Raw genomic sequence first — 17,400 nt, forward strand, 5'->3', positions numbered from 1 at the left:
TTATTTGGTGATCACTATTCCCCTTTGAGAAGACTTTTTTTTCTTCCTTTGTTTTGCCAAAAATAAACAAATTTTATATATCTACATGCAATGGTGAGAGTTTTTTTATTCATGGACTTGTGGTCTTCTCTTTCAGGTTGGTGCTATTTAGCTTGCCGGACAAGAATTGTAGTGTGCTGTTATCGGTTAATATATGTGTTTTCGTGATATAAATTTAGTTTTTGAATGTACTATTTTATAATTTGATTTGATTGTTTGTAATTTTATGGTGTTTTTTATACATGTTATGGGCTTGAAAAAAATTGTTTGGTTTGAATAAACAAAATGCTGCTACTTTTTTAGTACGGATATTAGAGGGTACATTAATTTTTAAGTAAATCTCATGTAGAGTTTATTACTAGTATATATGCTTTGTGTTACGAAGTTGTTTAAAATCAGATGCTGTTATTTGCATGCAAGTTGGACCTAGTGTGTATGTACCGCAGTTGAGAGGGTTAATTTCCATATATGTTTACTTTAGTTTAACTTTACTTTTATTTGATTATTAGATCCGAAGCCGATAAATTTTAAAGTATTAAAAGTTTTATTATTTTGCTTTCTGCAAGATTTTTAGTCTTTAAATTCCACAAATCTGAATCGATTTATTAATAAAATCAAACTGAATCAATAGAAGTGAGTTGCTTTTCCAGTTTGGTTTTTACCAAACATGTGATTTAAATGAATATAAAGGATATATATATATATGAGTGAGGCTACTATGCTATCGGAAGCACGGAGCCTTCCTTGCTTCCAGCTCATTTTTTGATGTTGCGACTTTCGAATCGTCGATCGGCTCCGTTAAATTTGATCTAGACTATTTGAAGTACCTAGAATATAAATTTTATGATTTTACGATATCATTTGCCTAGTGAACGAAGGGGCTCAAAATCAACGGCTGAAAATAAAAATCTTACAAAATGTAATAATATGACATTAAAATTTTAAATCAAGGATATTGATCTTGTTTTATATAGTATATAAAGAATTTTCTATCAAAATTTCACGCGATTTGGATATTTCTACACCGTTAAACTTGCAAACGGCTTATTAACGGCCATTGAAATTTGTTGATTTTGAACCCATTCGATCATGACAAGATGATCGAAAAATAATAAAATTTATTTTCTAGGTGCTCCAAATACTCTAGATCAAGTTTAATGGATCCGATCGACGAATTCGAAAATCGCAACATCGAAACGAGCTGGAAACGCGGAAGGCTCCGTGGTGTTCCGATAGCATAATAGCCTCATCTCTTCTCTCATACTAGTATATATATATATTATAATATATGTAGGGCTTCTTGTCTCAGAGAGCACGGAGTCTCGGTGCTCCTGGACCGTTTCGATGAATAGATTTTTCGAATCGACGATCGGCTCCGTTAGACTTGATCTAGGGCATTGAAGTTTCTTAAAAATAATTTTTACGATTTTTATAATATTATTACCTAGTGATCGAGAAGATTAAAATTCATAATTTTTAATGGTTGATTAATCTACCATTTTTAAGTTTAACAGGTAGAAGTATTCAATCAGATGAAATTTTGATACAAAATTTTTTATACTATCCTAAATATGAAATCAATATTTCTGATCGAAAAATATTTAGTACTATATCACTACTTTTTAATAGATTTTTTTTCAGTCGTTAAAATTATTGATTTTGATCATTTCGATTGCTAGTTAAATGATATCGAAAAATCGCAAAAAATTATTTCTAAAAACTTCAAATACGCTAGATCAATTTAACGGAGCCGATCGTCGATTCGAGCTCCATCATCGAAAACGCTCAGGAGCACGGAGGCCTCCGTGCTCCTGAGAGCACAGTAACCGCTTATTCTATATATATAATTGATATATTATATATATATTATATTATATTATATATATATATAATATGTATATATATAGAGCTTAGTGCTACTATCTATCGTAGTACGGAGCGCTCCGTGCTACAATTGTTTTCGATGATGTGGCTTCCAATCGACGATCGACTACGTTAGAGTTAATCTTACACTATTGAAAGTATTAGAAACTAAATTTCATAATTTCGATATCATTTACTTATCCAAACAAGTAGTCTAAAATTGAACGGCTGAAAATAAAAAATCTCATAAAAAATGATGATAAAAGATTTAAATTCAAGATCAGATATACTGATCTTACTCTAAATAGTGAAAAGAATTTTCTATAAAATTTTCATCAACGCATTGGATTGTTTATACCGTTAAACTCACAAACACACCACATCGGCTATTAAATTGTCAATTTGAGATCTTTTGATCACTAGTCAAATTGATGTCGAAAAAATTTGAAATTTAGTTTCCAAATACTTCAATAGTGTAAGATCAACTCTAACGGGAGCGATCGTCGATTTGGAAAGCCACATAATCGAAAAACAACTTGGTAGCACGAGCGGCTCCGTGCTACGATAGTATAGTAGCCTAGCTCTATATATATATATATATATTATATATATAATATATAATATATATAGAAGTCCGCTACTATGCTATCGCGTAGCACAGCGAGCGCTCCGTGCTACCAAGTGTGTTTTCGATGATGCGGCTTTCAAATCGACGATCGGCTCCGTTGACATGATCACACTATTGAAGTATTTTGAAACTAAATTTCATAATTTTTTCGATATCATTTACTATCAAATAAGTAGTCTAAAATTGAACGGCTAAAAATAAAAATCTCATAAAAAAATGATGATGATAAGATTTAAATTCAAAGATCAGATGAATACTGATTTTACTCTAAATAGTGAAAAGAATTTTCTATAAACTTTTCATCGCATTTGGATTTTTTTACTCGTTAAACTCACAACACAACCACATCGGCCATTAAAATTATCAATTTTGAATCTTCTATCACTAGTCAAATGATATCGAAAAAATTGAATTTAGTTTTCAAATACTTTTCAATAGTGTAGATCAAGTCTAACGGAGCCGATCGTCGATTGAAAGCGCATCATCAGAAACAACTGGTAGCACGGAGCGCTCCGTGCTACCATAGCATAGTAGCGGACTCTATAATATATATATATAATATATATATATTGCTGCATTATTTAATAGTAAAGTAAAATTTATGTAAATTATGAGTGTGAGCTACTATGCTTACGAAGCACGGAGCCTTCCGTGCTTCCAGCTCGTTTTGGATGTTGCGACTTTCGAATCGTCGATCGGCTCCGTTAAACTTGATCTAGAGTATTTGGAGTACCTAGAAAATAAATTTTTATTACTTTTCGTTATTCATTTGCGTTAGTGATCGAATGGCTCAAGAATCAAACAAATTTCAATGTGCCGTGTGATCGTGACGCAGTTTGCAAGTTTAACGGGTTGAGTAGTAGAAATATCCAACTCACTGGAATCTGATAGAAAATTCTTTATATATATATAAACAGATCAATATCTTTGATTTAAAATTTTAATGTCATATTATTACATTTTGTAAGATTTTTATTTTCAGCCGTTGATTTTGAGCCCCTTCGTTCACTAGCCAAATGATATCGTAAAATTATGAAATTTATTTACAAGTACTTCAAATACTCTAGATCAAGTTTAACGAAGCCGATCGACGATTCGAAAGTCGCAACATCGAAAACGAGCTGGAAGCACGAAAGGCTCCGTGCTTCCGATAGCATAGTAGCCTCACTCGTAAATTATTATAATAATAAGAGTTGAGCTAGAATATTATTAATAGCAAAACGTCCTTTTTGCTATCAAATTTTTAGTATTTGGATCAACTCTTTTCATCATTTCTAATCATTGAATTAAATACTATAATACGGTGGGAACCACTCACTCAACCCTATGGTTTGTAAATTATAATATTTTAATTACATGTGGTTTATAAGTTACACTATTTTAGCAACCTTATAGTGATAAAAAAAAAAATTAAAATTAAAAAACAAGGGCAATATGGCATAGCAAAAGTTTTTTCAACCACATATTGAAAAAAGTGAAAATATTAGCCTTTGGATGGAATAGTGCTATAAAATAGGATACAATAAACTTCTAATTAGCCCCCTATAAATTAGCAAATTTTCACTTTTTCAATATGTGGTTAAAAAAACTTTGGCTTTGCCATATTGCCTTTGTTTTTAAATTTTTATTTTTTTATAACTATAAGGGCCTTCTTTTGAAATGGTTGCTAAAATAGTGTAACTTATAAACCACATGTAACTAAAATATTATAATTTACAAACCATATGATATTATAATTTATAATAATATTACTTTACTCTTCTATTTAATGGCAAATTGTTACGGTAGGATAAAGACAAAATTACGGGATAGCAAAATAAAAACTTCTAACTCACAGGATTGCAAAATTTAAAAAATCCTAGTAAATCATAGGAGGGGTTAATTGAAGTTTATGCAAAATAGAAACTCTAGCTTCGTGCAATTATTTCATACTGTGAGGAGTATACTCAAACTTCTAGAATAGATAAAAATATTTAGCCTAAAAATCATTTTTTTCCACGGAAAGATAAATTATCTCATAATAAAATTTATTATTCTGCAAAATAATGAACAACAATACCTTCTAAAGCTGAGAGAAAAAGGGGAAAAAAAAGAAATTCATGTTAATGTCCAAACGGGATAGAGATACCAAAGTGCAAATAGGTCAAAACCAGAGGACCAAATTGAAGTTTTCACTCTGCTATAAAAACCCAGCCCGTTTGAAACCCCCCACCCTGCAGCACCTTCTTCTTGTATTCCCTCCAAAACTTCTCCCTCCCAGATTTCCTGCTCCAGCGTCCAACCCCCAAAATCAATCAAGAATCGAAGATGAGCGAATCCTCGGCCTCCGTCGGTGGCGACGGCGAGAGTGGAAACGAGCTGTGGGCGCCGCCTTTTCCCGGGGATATCTTGCCCCGCATCGTCGCGAGGCTGACCTGCGCCGATCACGCCGCTCTCCGCGCCACCTGCAAATCATGGCGCACCATCTTCTCCGCCATCCCCCCCTCCCCCCATCCCGGCCTGCTCCCCTTCCTCCTCCTCCCCCCGCATTTCGCCCTCCCTGATCCTCTCTGCCTCAGCCATCGTACCCCGCCCTATACCCCGCCCCTTCCCGACTACCCTCTTGGCCCCATCGTCCCCTTCCCCCGCCTCGGCCACAGCCATTCCGATTCCCCCTTCTTCCCCCTCGGCAGCCTCCGCAATCCCACATTCCGCCCGCTCCCCTCCCTCTCCGACACCACCCGCCACGTCTGCGTCGGCTGCTCCCACGGCTGGCTCATCCTCCTCGGCCCCACCTCCCACATCTCCCTCCTCAACCCCCTCACCGCCGCCACCATCCCCCTCCCTCCCCCGCTCTCCTCTGTCCGCTACCTCTTCCCTGTCTCCGATCCTCGTGACGTCGACCAACACCTCCTCTCGCCGCCTCATCAACCTCGCCGCCTCCTCCACCTCGCCGCCCTCGTCCGCCTCGCCGCCCTCTCCGCCGACCCCTCCGACGACCCCTCGTCCTTCATCCTCGTCATCGTCCTCGGGAACGACGTCTCCTCCCGCTTCTTCACCTGTGGCCCGAGCGACAGCTACGCTGCGTGGAAGCCCCACAGCCCGCTCAGGTTCCCTGCCTACGGCCTCACCGACCTCATCTTCCACCACGGCCGCTGCTTCGCCGCCATCACATGGAGTTACTCTGGGCGCTCACTGCACGGCCCTGCAGACGCAATCGCCGTTTTCGATTTCCACACCTATCCGGCATTCCAGAGGCTTTTGCATGTTCGGATCCGCGAAAACTATGTTGCGAAAAACTATACCAACTTCTTGATTGAGTCGGCCGGTGAGCTACTGCTCGTAACCAGGCATGGAGAGATCAATGCGGGGCGCATCTTGGTCCATCGTTTGCCTCCGTTGGAGGGGGATGGTCCGTTCGTACCAACTCCCGAGGCCAACCTCGGCAATCGGGCCTTGTTCTTGGGCACGGGGAATTCCGTCTTAGTGCAAGCCCGGGACTTCCGGCGATTCATCCGAAGAAACTGCGTCTACTTCACCGATGTGTATCGCAAGGTGGTAAACGATCGGGCTGTTTCCGTCGGCTGCGTCTACGTGTTCGACATGGAGAAAGGCATCACAAGGAAGGCGTTCGAAGTGGCGCAAGAGCATGAGATGAATATGTGGTCGAATCTGAGGCCGTGGTGGGTTACGCCCAATTTGCGCAAGAGTGATCCATGAGCACCCAGAGGTTCGNGACATGGAGCAGGGCGTCACGACGAAGGCGTTCGAAGTGGCGGAAACGGACGAGACGAACATGTGGGTGAATCTGAGGCCGTGGTGGGTTACGCCGAATTTGCGCAGGAGAGGTCCATGAGCACCGAGAGGTTCGATCTCGTACCGCACTTTCGTTCTCCCTTGGTGCACATTCTGAGTTTCAAATACAATTGCAGTCTCATTGCGGATACAATCGAAGGATCCGGATCATTTATTTGCCCCCCTTACATGTTCTTCTCAGCGAAAAGTTGAGAACTAAGGATGCAATTGATCAAGCCTTAAATCTGGATATTAGGAATTGCTCAAAATAAAAGCACCGAATTTCGCAATTTAATTTCACTTCGCTTATTGAAGTTATTATGATCCAGTTTCATAGTTTGAACACTTTTAACTTTTGATCGGACAGTTTTGAAGAATCTACTCCCTTACATGTTTGAAGAGCAGTTCTTGAATAGTAAAGATTTTGCTCAAATCTTTAATAATACAGTATCAAGTTATCTCGAAAATTAAAATGAGTTGTCCACGATTTATTGTGATATCATGATAAAAGTAGTTGCTTTTCATGATTCAGGTTAATCGAGGAACGCAAGGAAGAACTGAAAGCGGCAATTCGATCATTATAACCGTCCTTAGTTCCCTGGCTTCCAAGCCATCTATACAAATTTTAATGTTTTCTGTACATAGGAAGATGATGGTGTGCAGCATATATAGTCCTGCAAGAGTTTGGAACTTCGTCCATACATTGTGTCATATCTGTTGCAAAATTTTAGCACCACTTTGTTTTGAACTTGTACATACCATTTAGGAGCATCTGCTGGGCACGCACACAACTATCGGAAACTGATTAGACGTGCGATAAAGAGATTGTCTTACTGTGTGAAGAACAGCATGATGATCCGTCTGAAGCATTCTCCTCTGTAAACAGGAAACTGCATGTTTACATCTCCTTCTTTTTCTTTTTCTTTGTTCCTTTCTTTGTGGGGTCTTATATTGTTATTAATTAGATCAAGCATCAACAATTGAGTTACTTCCCTCAAAAAAAAAAAAAAAAAAACAATTGAGTTACTATACTTATGTTTCTTACTCTCCAATTTGATTTTGTAATGAAGGCATAGTGACTTTTGTGACCAGGATTGAGGAAAGGGTTTATTATAATGATCCCTAGTTGAATCCAATTTCTATGGCTATACTCCTTTATTAAGGACCTATTAGGCCCCGCTAGGTAGGAGGAATTCTACACTATCATACTTGCACCACGTCATTAATAACAAATCAATTATATTTCTTTTTTTCAAACAAAAGTATAATAAAAATATTTTTTTACAATCATAATGAGACATATACTCTTAAAAGGAGACATTTGATTGATTTGTTACGCCAAGTCATCAATATATCCGTTATATTCTAAAATTTTTTGCTAGGTAGAGGGTGGAGTTTACTGTTTGATGCTAATAATAGTTTATTGCGGCAACTCTAGTTCCCGTCCAAATTCAAAAATCCTTAACCCAAAGATAGAAATTTTCCCAACAAAGTAAGACCCAAGAAGGAGTATTATATCGGTAAATAAACCACATAAGTTGATCAAAATATGTTAAACACTGTATTTAAGGGTTTGTTTGGTTCAATGGTGGAATTGAAATGGATAATGGAATGGAAATGAATTGGAATAGTAATTGGAATGACCCACTCCCCCAAGACGTTTGATTTATTTGTGGATTGAGAATTAGAATGAGTTATTCAAATTTCATTGTTAGGTTCATATAAACTAAAAAAATTATAGGATACTATAATACTAATTTTACTCTCAAATATAAATTTGTATTATTTAAAATTTATAAAAAATATAATACTATTCTCTAATAAGTTTTCCAAAAAAAATATCAAATTTATTTTTAAAAACTTTTATTAATGTGGGTTAGGAATAGGATTTTGAGAGAGGATAGATTTTTTTTTTTTTGATGAGAAAGGGGTGAAGAGAAGGAGGGTGAGATGGTCACATGGGCTTTGAGCTTCCGGAATGAAATTTCAATCCGGACTAGAAGACCGGAATCAAGTTGAAGACTAATAGGCCATTTCCATTCCAGTCCGAAATAGCAATCTCAAACCAATTCATGCGAACCAAACAAAATTAACCGGATTTGATCAAACCGATTTCCATTCCATACCCAAAATGGATGAACCAAACAAGCCCTAACTTCGTTCCCTTAATCTCCAAAATTAGATATCAGCATCTAATTGCGCATAGATCTACTTCCGCAGGAACTACATAACCAGATGATCGCGATTAAAAAGAAACACGCTCGAATCGAGTAATCAAACCAATCACCTGCACGAACAGCTCGATCCCCCCTCGCCGCCCCCGGCATCGTCTTCCTCCCGGCGACGGCGACGGCGGGCGCGGCGGGAGAAGGACGACGGCGACGAGGAGGAGGGGGACAAGATTTTTAGTTTTTAATTCCCCAAATCCGAAATCAATTTATTTACTAAAATCAAACTGAATCAGTCCAAGTGAGTTGCTTTTCCAGCTTAGTTTTTATGAAACATATGGTTTAAATGGAAATATAGATTTATCTTGCCGCACAATTTTGATTTAAATAATTTGATTATTTTTTCAATATAAAATTTAGAATAATTATTTACTTAATAAATTTATATCTGTGTAATTAAAAATACATTTAAATTTTTAAAGCTAAAGAGTCATTAGTTGATTCAAATCAAATAAATTAAAAGATTATATAGCAAAATTAAAATTTTTAAAGATTAGATAATCAGATTAAAATAAGTGACAGTTGTGGTAAGTTGTATAAATTTTTACTTTTTTATTCGGAAAATCTGAAAAATTAGAAGAGGTATTTATTTCAAAATATGTTAAATTTTTTGATTTATTGTCTATTCTTTCTGATTTGAGTTTCATGAAATTTTTGCTAACTATATACCCAGTGCTATGTGCAGTATGCCTTTTTCTCTTTTCTTTTTTTTTTTTTCATTCTCCTTCATTTGCATTGTGACTGTAGAGTATCCTACATTGTAAATTGAAAATGATTCCGGTTACTAAAGAGAATAAATAATATATTTATCTTATACCAGAACAGACTCTTTACAAAAAAATTTCACTTTGGCCCCTAAAATTTATAATATTTTAATTTTTTAATATATCATAGTTAGAAACTTTTGTGTAATTTTCAAAAACTTGAGGGGGCCCATGACCATTGTTGGCCTCTCAATAGCTCTCTCCCGGTTCAGGACTAAGCAAAGCATCCCAAAAGGACTTTGATACAAGTATGCTAGATTGATAAACATAAAAATATAAAAAAATCATTCCGGCTTAAGTTTTTTTAAAAAATAATTGTTTCATATTATTTAACATGATATCAAATAAAAAGATTATGAGTTCGAGTCACACCAGGCTCCTAACCTAATTGAATTTTCTCTCGGTTAATTTAAGTCCACGTCGAACTTAGACGTAAGGGAGAGTGTTCAATATAAAAATATAAAATATCATTATCTATCAGCTTAAATTTTTAGAGAAAACAGTTGTTTCGCGTTGTTTAACATAGATTGAAGCCATATGCACAGCTAAACAAGTAGCGTGGGTAAATCCATTAAAAATGTCTAGATGCTGCATGCGAGTCCTCTAAAACTTGCAATTTATCTATAACAAAAAGAGATGATGTATCACGTGCAGAAGTATGTAACAGTAAGGATTGCAGCTGCAGGCGATTTGATTATGAGCAACCACAATTAAACTATGGCTGGCGCACATTTATTTAATTACATTTTACATGTTCACTTATAGATAGCATGCTAGAGAGCCGGCTCAGCCACCATGTGATCTTTGCTCTCTTTTACAGAGTGCAGATCTTACGTCTGTTTCCATTTTGAAAAAATTATATATATCTTTTTGGTTGAAATACATAAAGTCACCAGCACTGTACTGCCATATGAAATTTCCTCCCCTCAACTTTTTATTTTTTCATTTATATTTATTTGACTTAATTAGACCCCTATGTTAATTACAAGGTTATTTTACCGACGGTTCCTGGTGCAAGTGGCAAAAGACTTAGTAGTTGGTATCCAAGGTTTCAAATTTAAATTCTAATTGATTCACATTTTCATTCTAAATAAAATAAACGAAGTAGTAGAGTAGCAGTTGAGATGTATGGCAATGATGACAACATGAAAAAATAAATGAGCTGTTGTCTCTAATAATAGAATGAGAGTGCCGACAGATACAAAAGAAAGCTAAATTTTTTTATTCTGATTTATGATAGCAACGTGGTTTTGAAAAAAGATTCCAATAGCCTCTCTAATTTATAAAGATTTGAGATAATCAGGTATAATAAAAATTTATATATTTTTCACCGATGGGAGTCTAACGTAAAGAAAACAAAAGAAAGAAAAAAAAAATGATAGTATAAAGAGGTGTAAATTAAGAAAATAATTTTTTTATGGCTATTAAGAAAATCAATGCTAATTAAAAAAAAGGCAATTTCGAACTGCGGTACAGTGCTGAAGTGGTCTCCAATTTTTTTTTTCTTTTTTGTTGGGGCAATCAAAATTTATACATATCAATCCTTCAAATATAATAGTATCGTAGAATAATATCGTGGGGTGAAAATCGTTTTGATATTACTCAATCTAACCGGACTCTGAAGCCAAAGATTATCAGATTTGGATTGAAATTTTACTATCCATTACAGACTCAAATTTAGATTCAGATCCAAAATTTGAAATTCTTTTGGGTTCAAATTAAGATTCATTATTCCTTTTTATTCAAAATTATTCGAAACAAAAACTGATTTTGACTGCTTTTTTAATTTCTTAAGCAATGCCATTTAAGCATCTTTCAGAAATCTCAAACATCTTCATTGCATTTTCTTCACTTGGAAGAGAAATTAATAATAATAATAATAATAATAATAATAATAATAATAAGGCCCTCCTTTTCCGCCTCTTCATTTGAAAATGGACACGGAAACATCAAGATCCAAAGAGAAAATTTGAAACTGATAATATTTTTATAATCTGTACAATAGGATAAAGCCGATTAAGGGAGTAACGTGCAAAAGGTCAACGATTCCCAGCGTAGTTACCAGAGAGCAGCAGCACGATAATTGGAGCAACCACCTATCATCCCCATATTCTCTGCTAGGACGTTTGTATTGAGAAGAAGCACATAGCTAGCTAGCTGCTTTGGTAATAGCGATGGCGGAGGGGATCGCATTCGATCTGGTCAAAGGAGTGCTGGGCAAGCTGGGCTCCGCTCTCTGGGACGAAATCGGGCTGCTGCGGAGCTTCAAGGACGACGCGGACGATCTCAAAAGCGACTTCTCGGCGATCCAGGTGGTGCTTCTCGACGCCGAGGAGCGAAGCAGCAGCGTTGGGAAGGAGAGCCACGGTTTGAACGACTGGCTGCGCAAACTGAAGGACGCCGCCTACGACGCCGACGACCTGCTGGACGAGATCCGGACGGAAGCTGAAAAGGTACGTGGATTTCTGTCCCGCGCTAATCCGATGCATCTGAAGTTTAAGCGCAAGATGGCACACAGGATGAAAGAGCTCAGAGAAAAGATCGGTAAGATCGCGGAACAGAGGCATAAGTTTGGTCTTGCCGAAGTTGGCCCTGGTCGGCAGGCTGAGTTCAAGCGCAGTGATTCATTCTCGCTCGTCGACGAAAAGAAAATAGTTGGGAGAGATGATGATAAAGAGAAAATTGTGAAGCTACTGCTACAGACTAACAGCGATCACGACGTGTTGGTCATTCCGATCGTGGGATTGGGGGGTTTGGGGAAGACGACGCTCGCTCGGCTGGCCTTCGACGATGGGCGGGTTACGGGCCAGCAGCGCTTCGATCTACGGGCGTGGGTCTGCGTGTCTACCGATTTCGACATAAAGACGATTGCAAGGTCGGTGATGTCTGAAGCTGGAGAGAAGTGTGATCTTGACAACTCGGATGCCGTCGGCCATTGCCTTGTTAGGATCTTTAGCCAGAAGAGATTTTTGCTGGTGCTGGATGATGTGTGGAACGAAGATCAGGAAAAGTGGGAGAAATTGAAGGTTTTGTTTAAGGACGGCAAGCAGGGAAGTAAAATCTTAGTGACCACACGGAGCAAGAAGGTTGCCACGATAATGAAAACAGTCGAACCACACCATGTGAAAGTCTTATCAGATGATGATTGTTGGACATTGTTCAAAAGACGGGCATTCGAGAAAGGGGAAGAGAACGACTATCCGAGTTTGGTGGAAATTGGAAAGCAGATAGTAGAGAAGTGTGGTGGCTTGCCTTTAGCAGCAAATGCCTTAGGAAGTATGATGCGCTTTAAGAGGACAGAGAATGCATGGTCTGCTATTAGAGATAGCGAAATATGGAGGTTGGAAGAAGGAACTATTTTACCATCATTAAAATTGAGCTACATTCAGATGCCGTCGGCTTTGAAGCAGTGCTTTGGTTACTGCTCCATATTCCCCAAGGACTACGTGATTAACAAAGATGACTTGATCCGGCAATGGATTGCTTTAGGCTTCATTTCATCGCATGAAACATGGACTTCGATGGAAGATATTGGGAATGAGTACCTTAACGATCTATTATGGATGTCTTTTCTTCAAGACGACGTGGAGAACAAATACAGATACCGGATGCATGATTTAGTGCACGACCTCGCACAGTCTGTAGCAAGAGAAGAAGTTGCTGTCATATTTGGAGAAGAGTCAACAGGGATCTCAGAAGGTTGCCGCTATGCATCAATACACAGTAGTTTCGTGCCACAGATTCCAACCACGGTAGCGCAGAGGTTGCGTGCTCTTCAATTTAGGAACTCTGGTTCACTTATTATGGCTTTTTATAGCGAGGCAAAATGCTTACGCCTGTTGGATTTACGTGGTTCCCAAATATCTATGCTGCCAAGCTCAATCGGTAAGTTGAAGCTCTTAAGATACCTCAACCTTTCATCGACCAATATACAAGAACTGCCTGAATCAATTACCAGCCTCTGCAACTTGCAAACCTTGAAACTTTCAAGCTGCCACGATATCCGTACATTACCCAAATTTCTAGGAAGGCTTACGAATTTGCGGATTTTAGATTTAAATGATTGCCTATCTCTGACAATACCTGACTCCATAAGCAACCTTCAGAATTTGTACGCACTAAATTTGAGTTGGTGCATAAATGTGATATCACTTGAACCTATATGTCACCTCAAAACCCTGCATCACCTACACCTATCATTTCTATATTCTTTCACAACATTACCTGAATCCATTGGGAGCCTTCAAAACCTGCGAATTCTGAATCTTTTTTGGTGCTGTTCTCTAATATCATTACCGTCGTCGTTATGTGATCTTCAGCATTTAGAGAAACTAGACATTAGACGATGTAGAAAATTATGTGAGCTGCCTAAAATGATCCAAAAGCTGACCAAACTAAAAGAATTGTTAAACGAAGATTGCTGGGAATTGAAGGGCATGCCCCGAGGGATCGGCAAGTTACTTAGCTTGCAGGAATTGTCCGTTTTTGTCGTCGGCAAGCAAGACCGCGTCGAACATTGCGCTAGCATCTCTGAGCTAGAGCACCTTAAGCTTGTCGGCGGGCTGGAGATCAAGGGTCTTGAAAATATAACGAGTCCGGTTGATGCCAAGGCTGCAAATTTGATAGAGAAGAAGCTGCGGTCTTTGAAGTTGGATTGGAACGTTTTAAGTGCGGAAGAAGGCACGGATAGTACTGTACTACCGGCGGAAGAGATCGAAACCGTGCTAGAAAATCTTCAACCGCATCAAAAGCTAGAGGAATTGAATATACGAGGCTATGGAGGCGGGAAGTTTCCTAGCTGGATGATGAATAGGATTGGCTCGTGCCTCCCAAATCTCGTTCAAATCCAACTTGTGAATATGTCCAGATGTTGCTCACTCCCGCCGCTGGGGCAACTCCCTTTTCTTAAACAACTATTTATAAGAAATATGCCCGCAATAACAAATTTGGGCGTAGATAAGTTCCCTGCGCTGACGAGACTTCGCTTGTCCCGCATGCCGGTGCTGCGAGAATGGGTGACGGTAATGACGGTGGACGGCAAAGAAGGCAGGCGAGAGCGAGTTCCCATTTTTCCGTGTCTCACTCATTTGAGTCTTACAAAATGTCCCCAGTTCCGCCCAGAGCCTTGCCTCCCGCCATCGGTTGAGGATCTGGACATTTCCGGAACAAGCAGCGAGAATCTATCGTTAATTCTCGAATGCGTGACGCCACTTGACGAGCGCGATGCTGCCGTTTCACTCCAACCACCACCAAATAAGGGGCTGCGGAATCTAACAATAACTAAATGTCAGCAGCTAACTTGTTTGCCCGAGAGCTTGCGGGGTCTCACGTCCCTCCAGAGCCTGAGAATAAGAGGTTGCCATGATCTTGAGAGAATTGAAGATTGGCTCGGGGAGCTCTCCGACCTGCAGTCCTTGTCCATCCATGGGTGCAGCAGTCTCCGTTACTTGCCTGCCCACAAGATGACCGCACTTCAGGAGTTAGGTATCGGGAATTGCCCGCTGTTGTTCGATGCAGATGGACGATTTGTCGACACCAGTGTGGATCACATCAAATATATCTATGTTGATGGAAGGTAATTAATTTGGAACTCTGACTACTCTTTAATTAATTAGCTGGCTAGCACCTTAATATTCTCTTGTAGCTAGCATATAAACCTCTTTCTTTAAATTTATTTATTTATTTATTTATTTATTTTTAATCCAGATGGAAAAACTTCCATTAGCCCCGCCCCACGTGGTTCATTTGCTATAAAATATTTCACTTTGCTATTTTATTGTTGTCTTTATTTTGCCCAACTACTGCCAAAGAATATTGAAGTGCTTAAATTTATGAATTATAGGATATTAAAGTAGTATATTTTATAAATTTTAGCACTTAACTACTTCACTTGATGGCAAGTTCTTACAATGATACGAAGGAAAGAAATAATCACACAATTTTAAAGTAAAAAATTACTATTTAAAGTACAGGACGATAAAGTAAAAAATGCATTGAATTATAGAGGGTCCAAACTAAAGTTTTTCCTCACCGTATAAACCTCTCGTAACATACTTATAGATGCACATACTTACTGCAACATGAGTTACAAACCATTTGCTATTCACAATCTCCAATCCCCACCTTCTCGAGCAATTGACCCACCAATTTATGTATCTGGGAGATTTTGTTTAATTTATATTCTGAGTGATTATAAATTTTTAGATTAGTTTTATCCTACTCTTAGATAAGTTTTATCCTGTTCTTATTTCTTCCGGTTTAGATATGCTAAATTGCTATTCAACACAATATTTTGCTTGTACAAGTAGTTCATAGATTACACGAGGCAATTATTTTTCCACAAATTTTGTAGCAATTCCAACTTTACTAATTTGCACAATTGAAACTATATCAGCTTGCCGTTGCACAATTTAAAAGCCACATTTCAAAATCAACTACATAAAAGTGCAGCTAAGATATTCTAAAACATGGTTTGTTGCTAAAAAAAATTTACAAGCGGTCTCTTGCACGTATATAGACTAATTAATGAAATTTTAACCTTCTCTTAATTTATAGCGATTTGAGATGCCGAAAAGTTTCTACTCGAAAGATATATAGTATTTGCGAAGTAATTATTTCCGGTAATATTGCTAATATACTATTCGAGTCCTGGGATATTTTTCTTTTCAAATTGAAATCAGGTATTTTATATATCATGCGTTATTAGAAAGCCGAAGAAAAATGTACAGCACATGCTGCACGAGCATTGGAGTTTAGTAGTTTCCACACCCTCTTGTTGTTTACTTTTCAGCTACTGCTACACCGACAGATCATCGAGATATGAGGATTATGCCATAGATAGCATCTCCAACCCGTGTATATAGAGGACCACCAGTTAGTTGGTTTTGAGATTGTATGATGTACATTAGGACCGGCGGGGTCAGGATCTTTACTTATATACCTTTATTTTGAAATGTATAGTTGTATATTTGTATGGATAGTGGTCGTTGTTTAGTTTAGTTTTACATAAATCGCTATGATACTTTGTGTTTAGTTGTGAACTCTAGAATCATTAATGTTGACTCTTTGATTCCTTTATTACTGCTACTGTTTCGTTGGTCGCTTCGTGCGGACAGGAGAAACTCTATCCGTTCGGTGGATCTGTCGATGTTCCCGTGGGCTTACGCTATGAAATTGGGGCGTGACAGATTAATGTGCTAAAAAAAGTTACTATTTTGTGTTGTTATGATGCAGGAAATACCCATATGAGGAAGAAGGGAGCAGCTCGCCAAAGGAAGAGAAGAGCTCACCGAAGGAGGAGGAGAAGAAGAGTTGGACGAGTTATTGGAGCAGATCGAATTGGTTAGCGAGGAGAGCATAAGTATATGTACCTATTATTTGGAGGTAAAAAGATATTAGATATTATCTAAACTATCATGTGCTTTTAAAGCGGGCAACTGGGCTTTACGAATTTTGATTTTAATTCGTAAACCTTATATATGCTCATTTTGATAAAATAAATTTTCTTTCAAAGATTTGTTAGATTCTTTTAGAATTTAGTCTTTTCCGTTAAAAACAAAGTACAGAATGTTTCAAAAAATAAAAGATATTTTTTAATCAAATTTTAAAATGTTTTATCAAAAAACGTTAAGTATCCTTTCGAATTCTATAAGGTGTTAGGATTTGGTTAGATTTGTAATTGAATCCTATTTGGATAAGAATTAATATTTAAATCTGTTTAAAATAAATTAAGATTTAAATATTAATTAGAGGATCAACCTAACTAGATTAGGATTAATATTTAAATCTATTAGAGATTAATTAAGATAGATTTAGATATTAATTAGAGTAGAAATCCTAAATATATTAGAATTGGGGTACATTTTGGTGGAGCTTTATAAATAGCTCTTGATGGGTTTGTTTTTGAGGTGAGTACGGGAGAGAGAGAGAGAGAAAAGGCCTCTTGGGTGCCGTACCAGAGAGAGAAAAAGAGAGAGAGAAGGGAATGAGAGATTCAGAAAGAGAGCTCGGATTGTAGCTACTCTGCGCAGAAGAGGAGTCAGGTGTAATCTTCTCTTATTTAATGAATCTTATTTTACCCGCATATTTTCTGTTTTGGTATTTC

At 37.7% G+C, this 17,400-nt stretch overlaps 2 protein-coding genes across 2 annotated transcripts in view; both read left to right on the forward strand.

The window, feature by feature from the left end:
* LOC109708576 (disease resistance protein RGA2-like) overlaps positions 1-188 on the forward strand; it is a 57,613-nt gene extending 57,425 nt beyond the window's left edge. Inside the window, exon 5 of the transcript XR_002215780.1 lies at positions 137-188. The gene's annotated coding sequence lies outside the window, so the exon portion shown is untranslated. The remainder of the gene's footprint in view (positions 1-136) is intronic.
* The window catches only part of LOC109709120, a 117,486-nt gene extending 100,807 nt beyond the window's left edge, over positions 1-16,679 (forward strand). Inside the window, exon 7 of the mRNA XM_020231189.1 lies at positions 16,638-16,679. Within this exon, the coding sequence (XP_020086778.1) occupies positions 16,638-16,642 (5 nt within the window). The 3' untranslated portion in view covers positions 16,643-16,679. The remainder of the gene's footprint in view (positions 1-16,637) is intronic.

Source organism: Ananas comosus, linkage group 4, assembly GCF_001540865.1.
Source record: "Ananas comosus cultivar F153 linkage group 4, ASM154086v1, whole genome shotgun sequence".
Lineage (NCBI taxonomy): Eukaryota > Viridiplantae > Streptophyta > Magnoliopsida > Poales > Bromeliaceae > Ananas > Ananas comosus.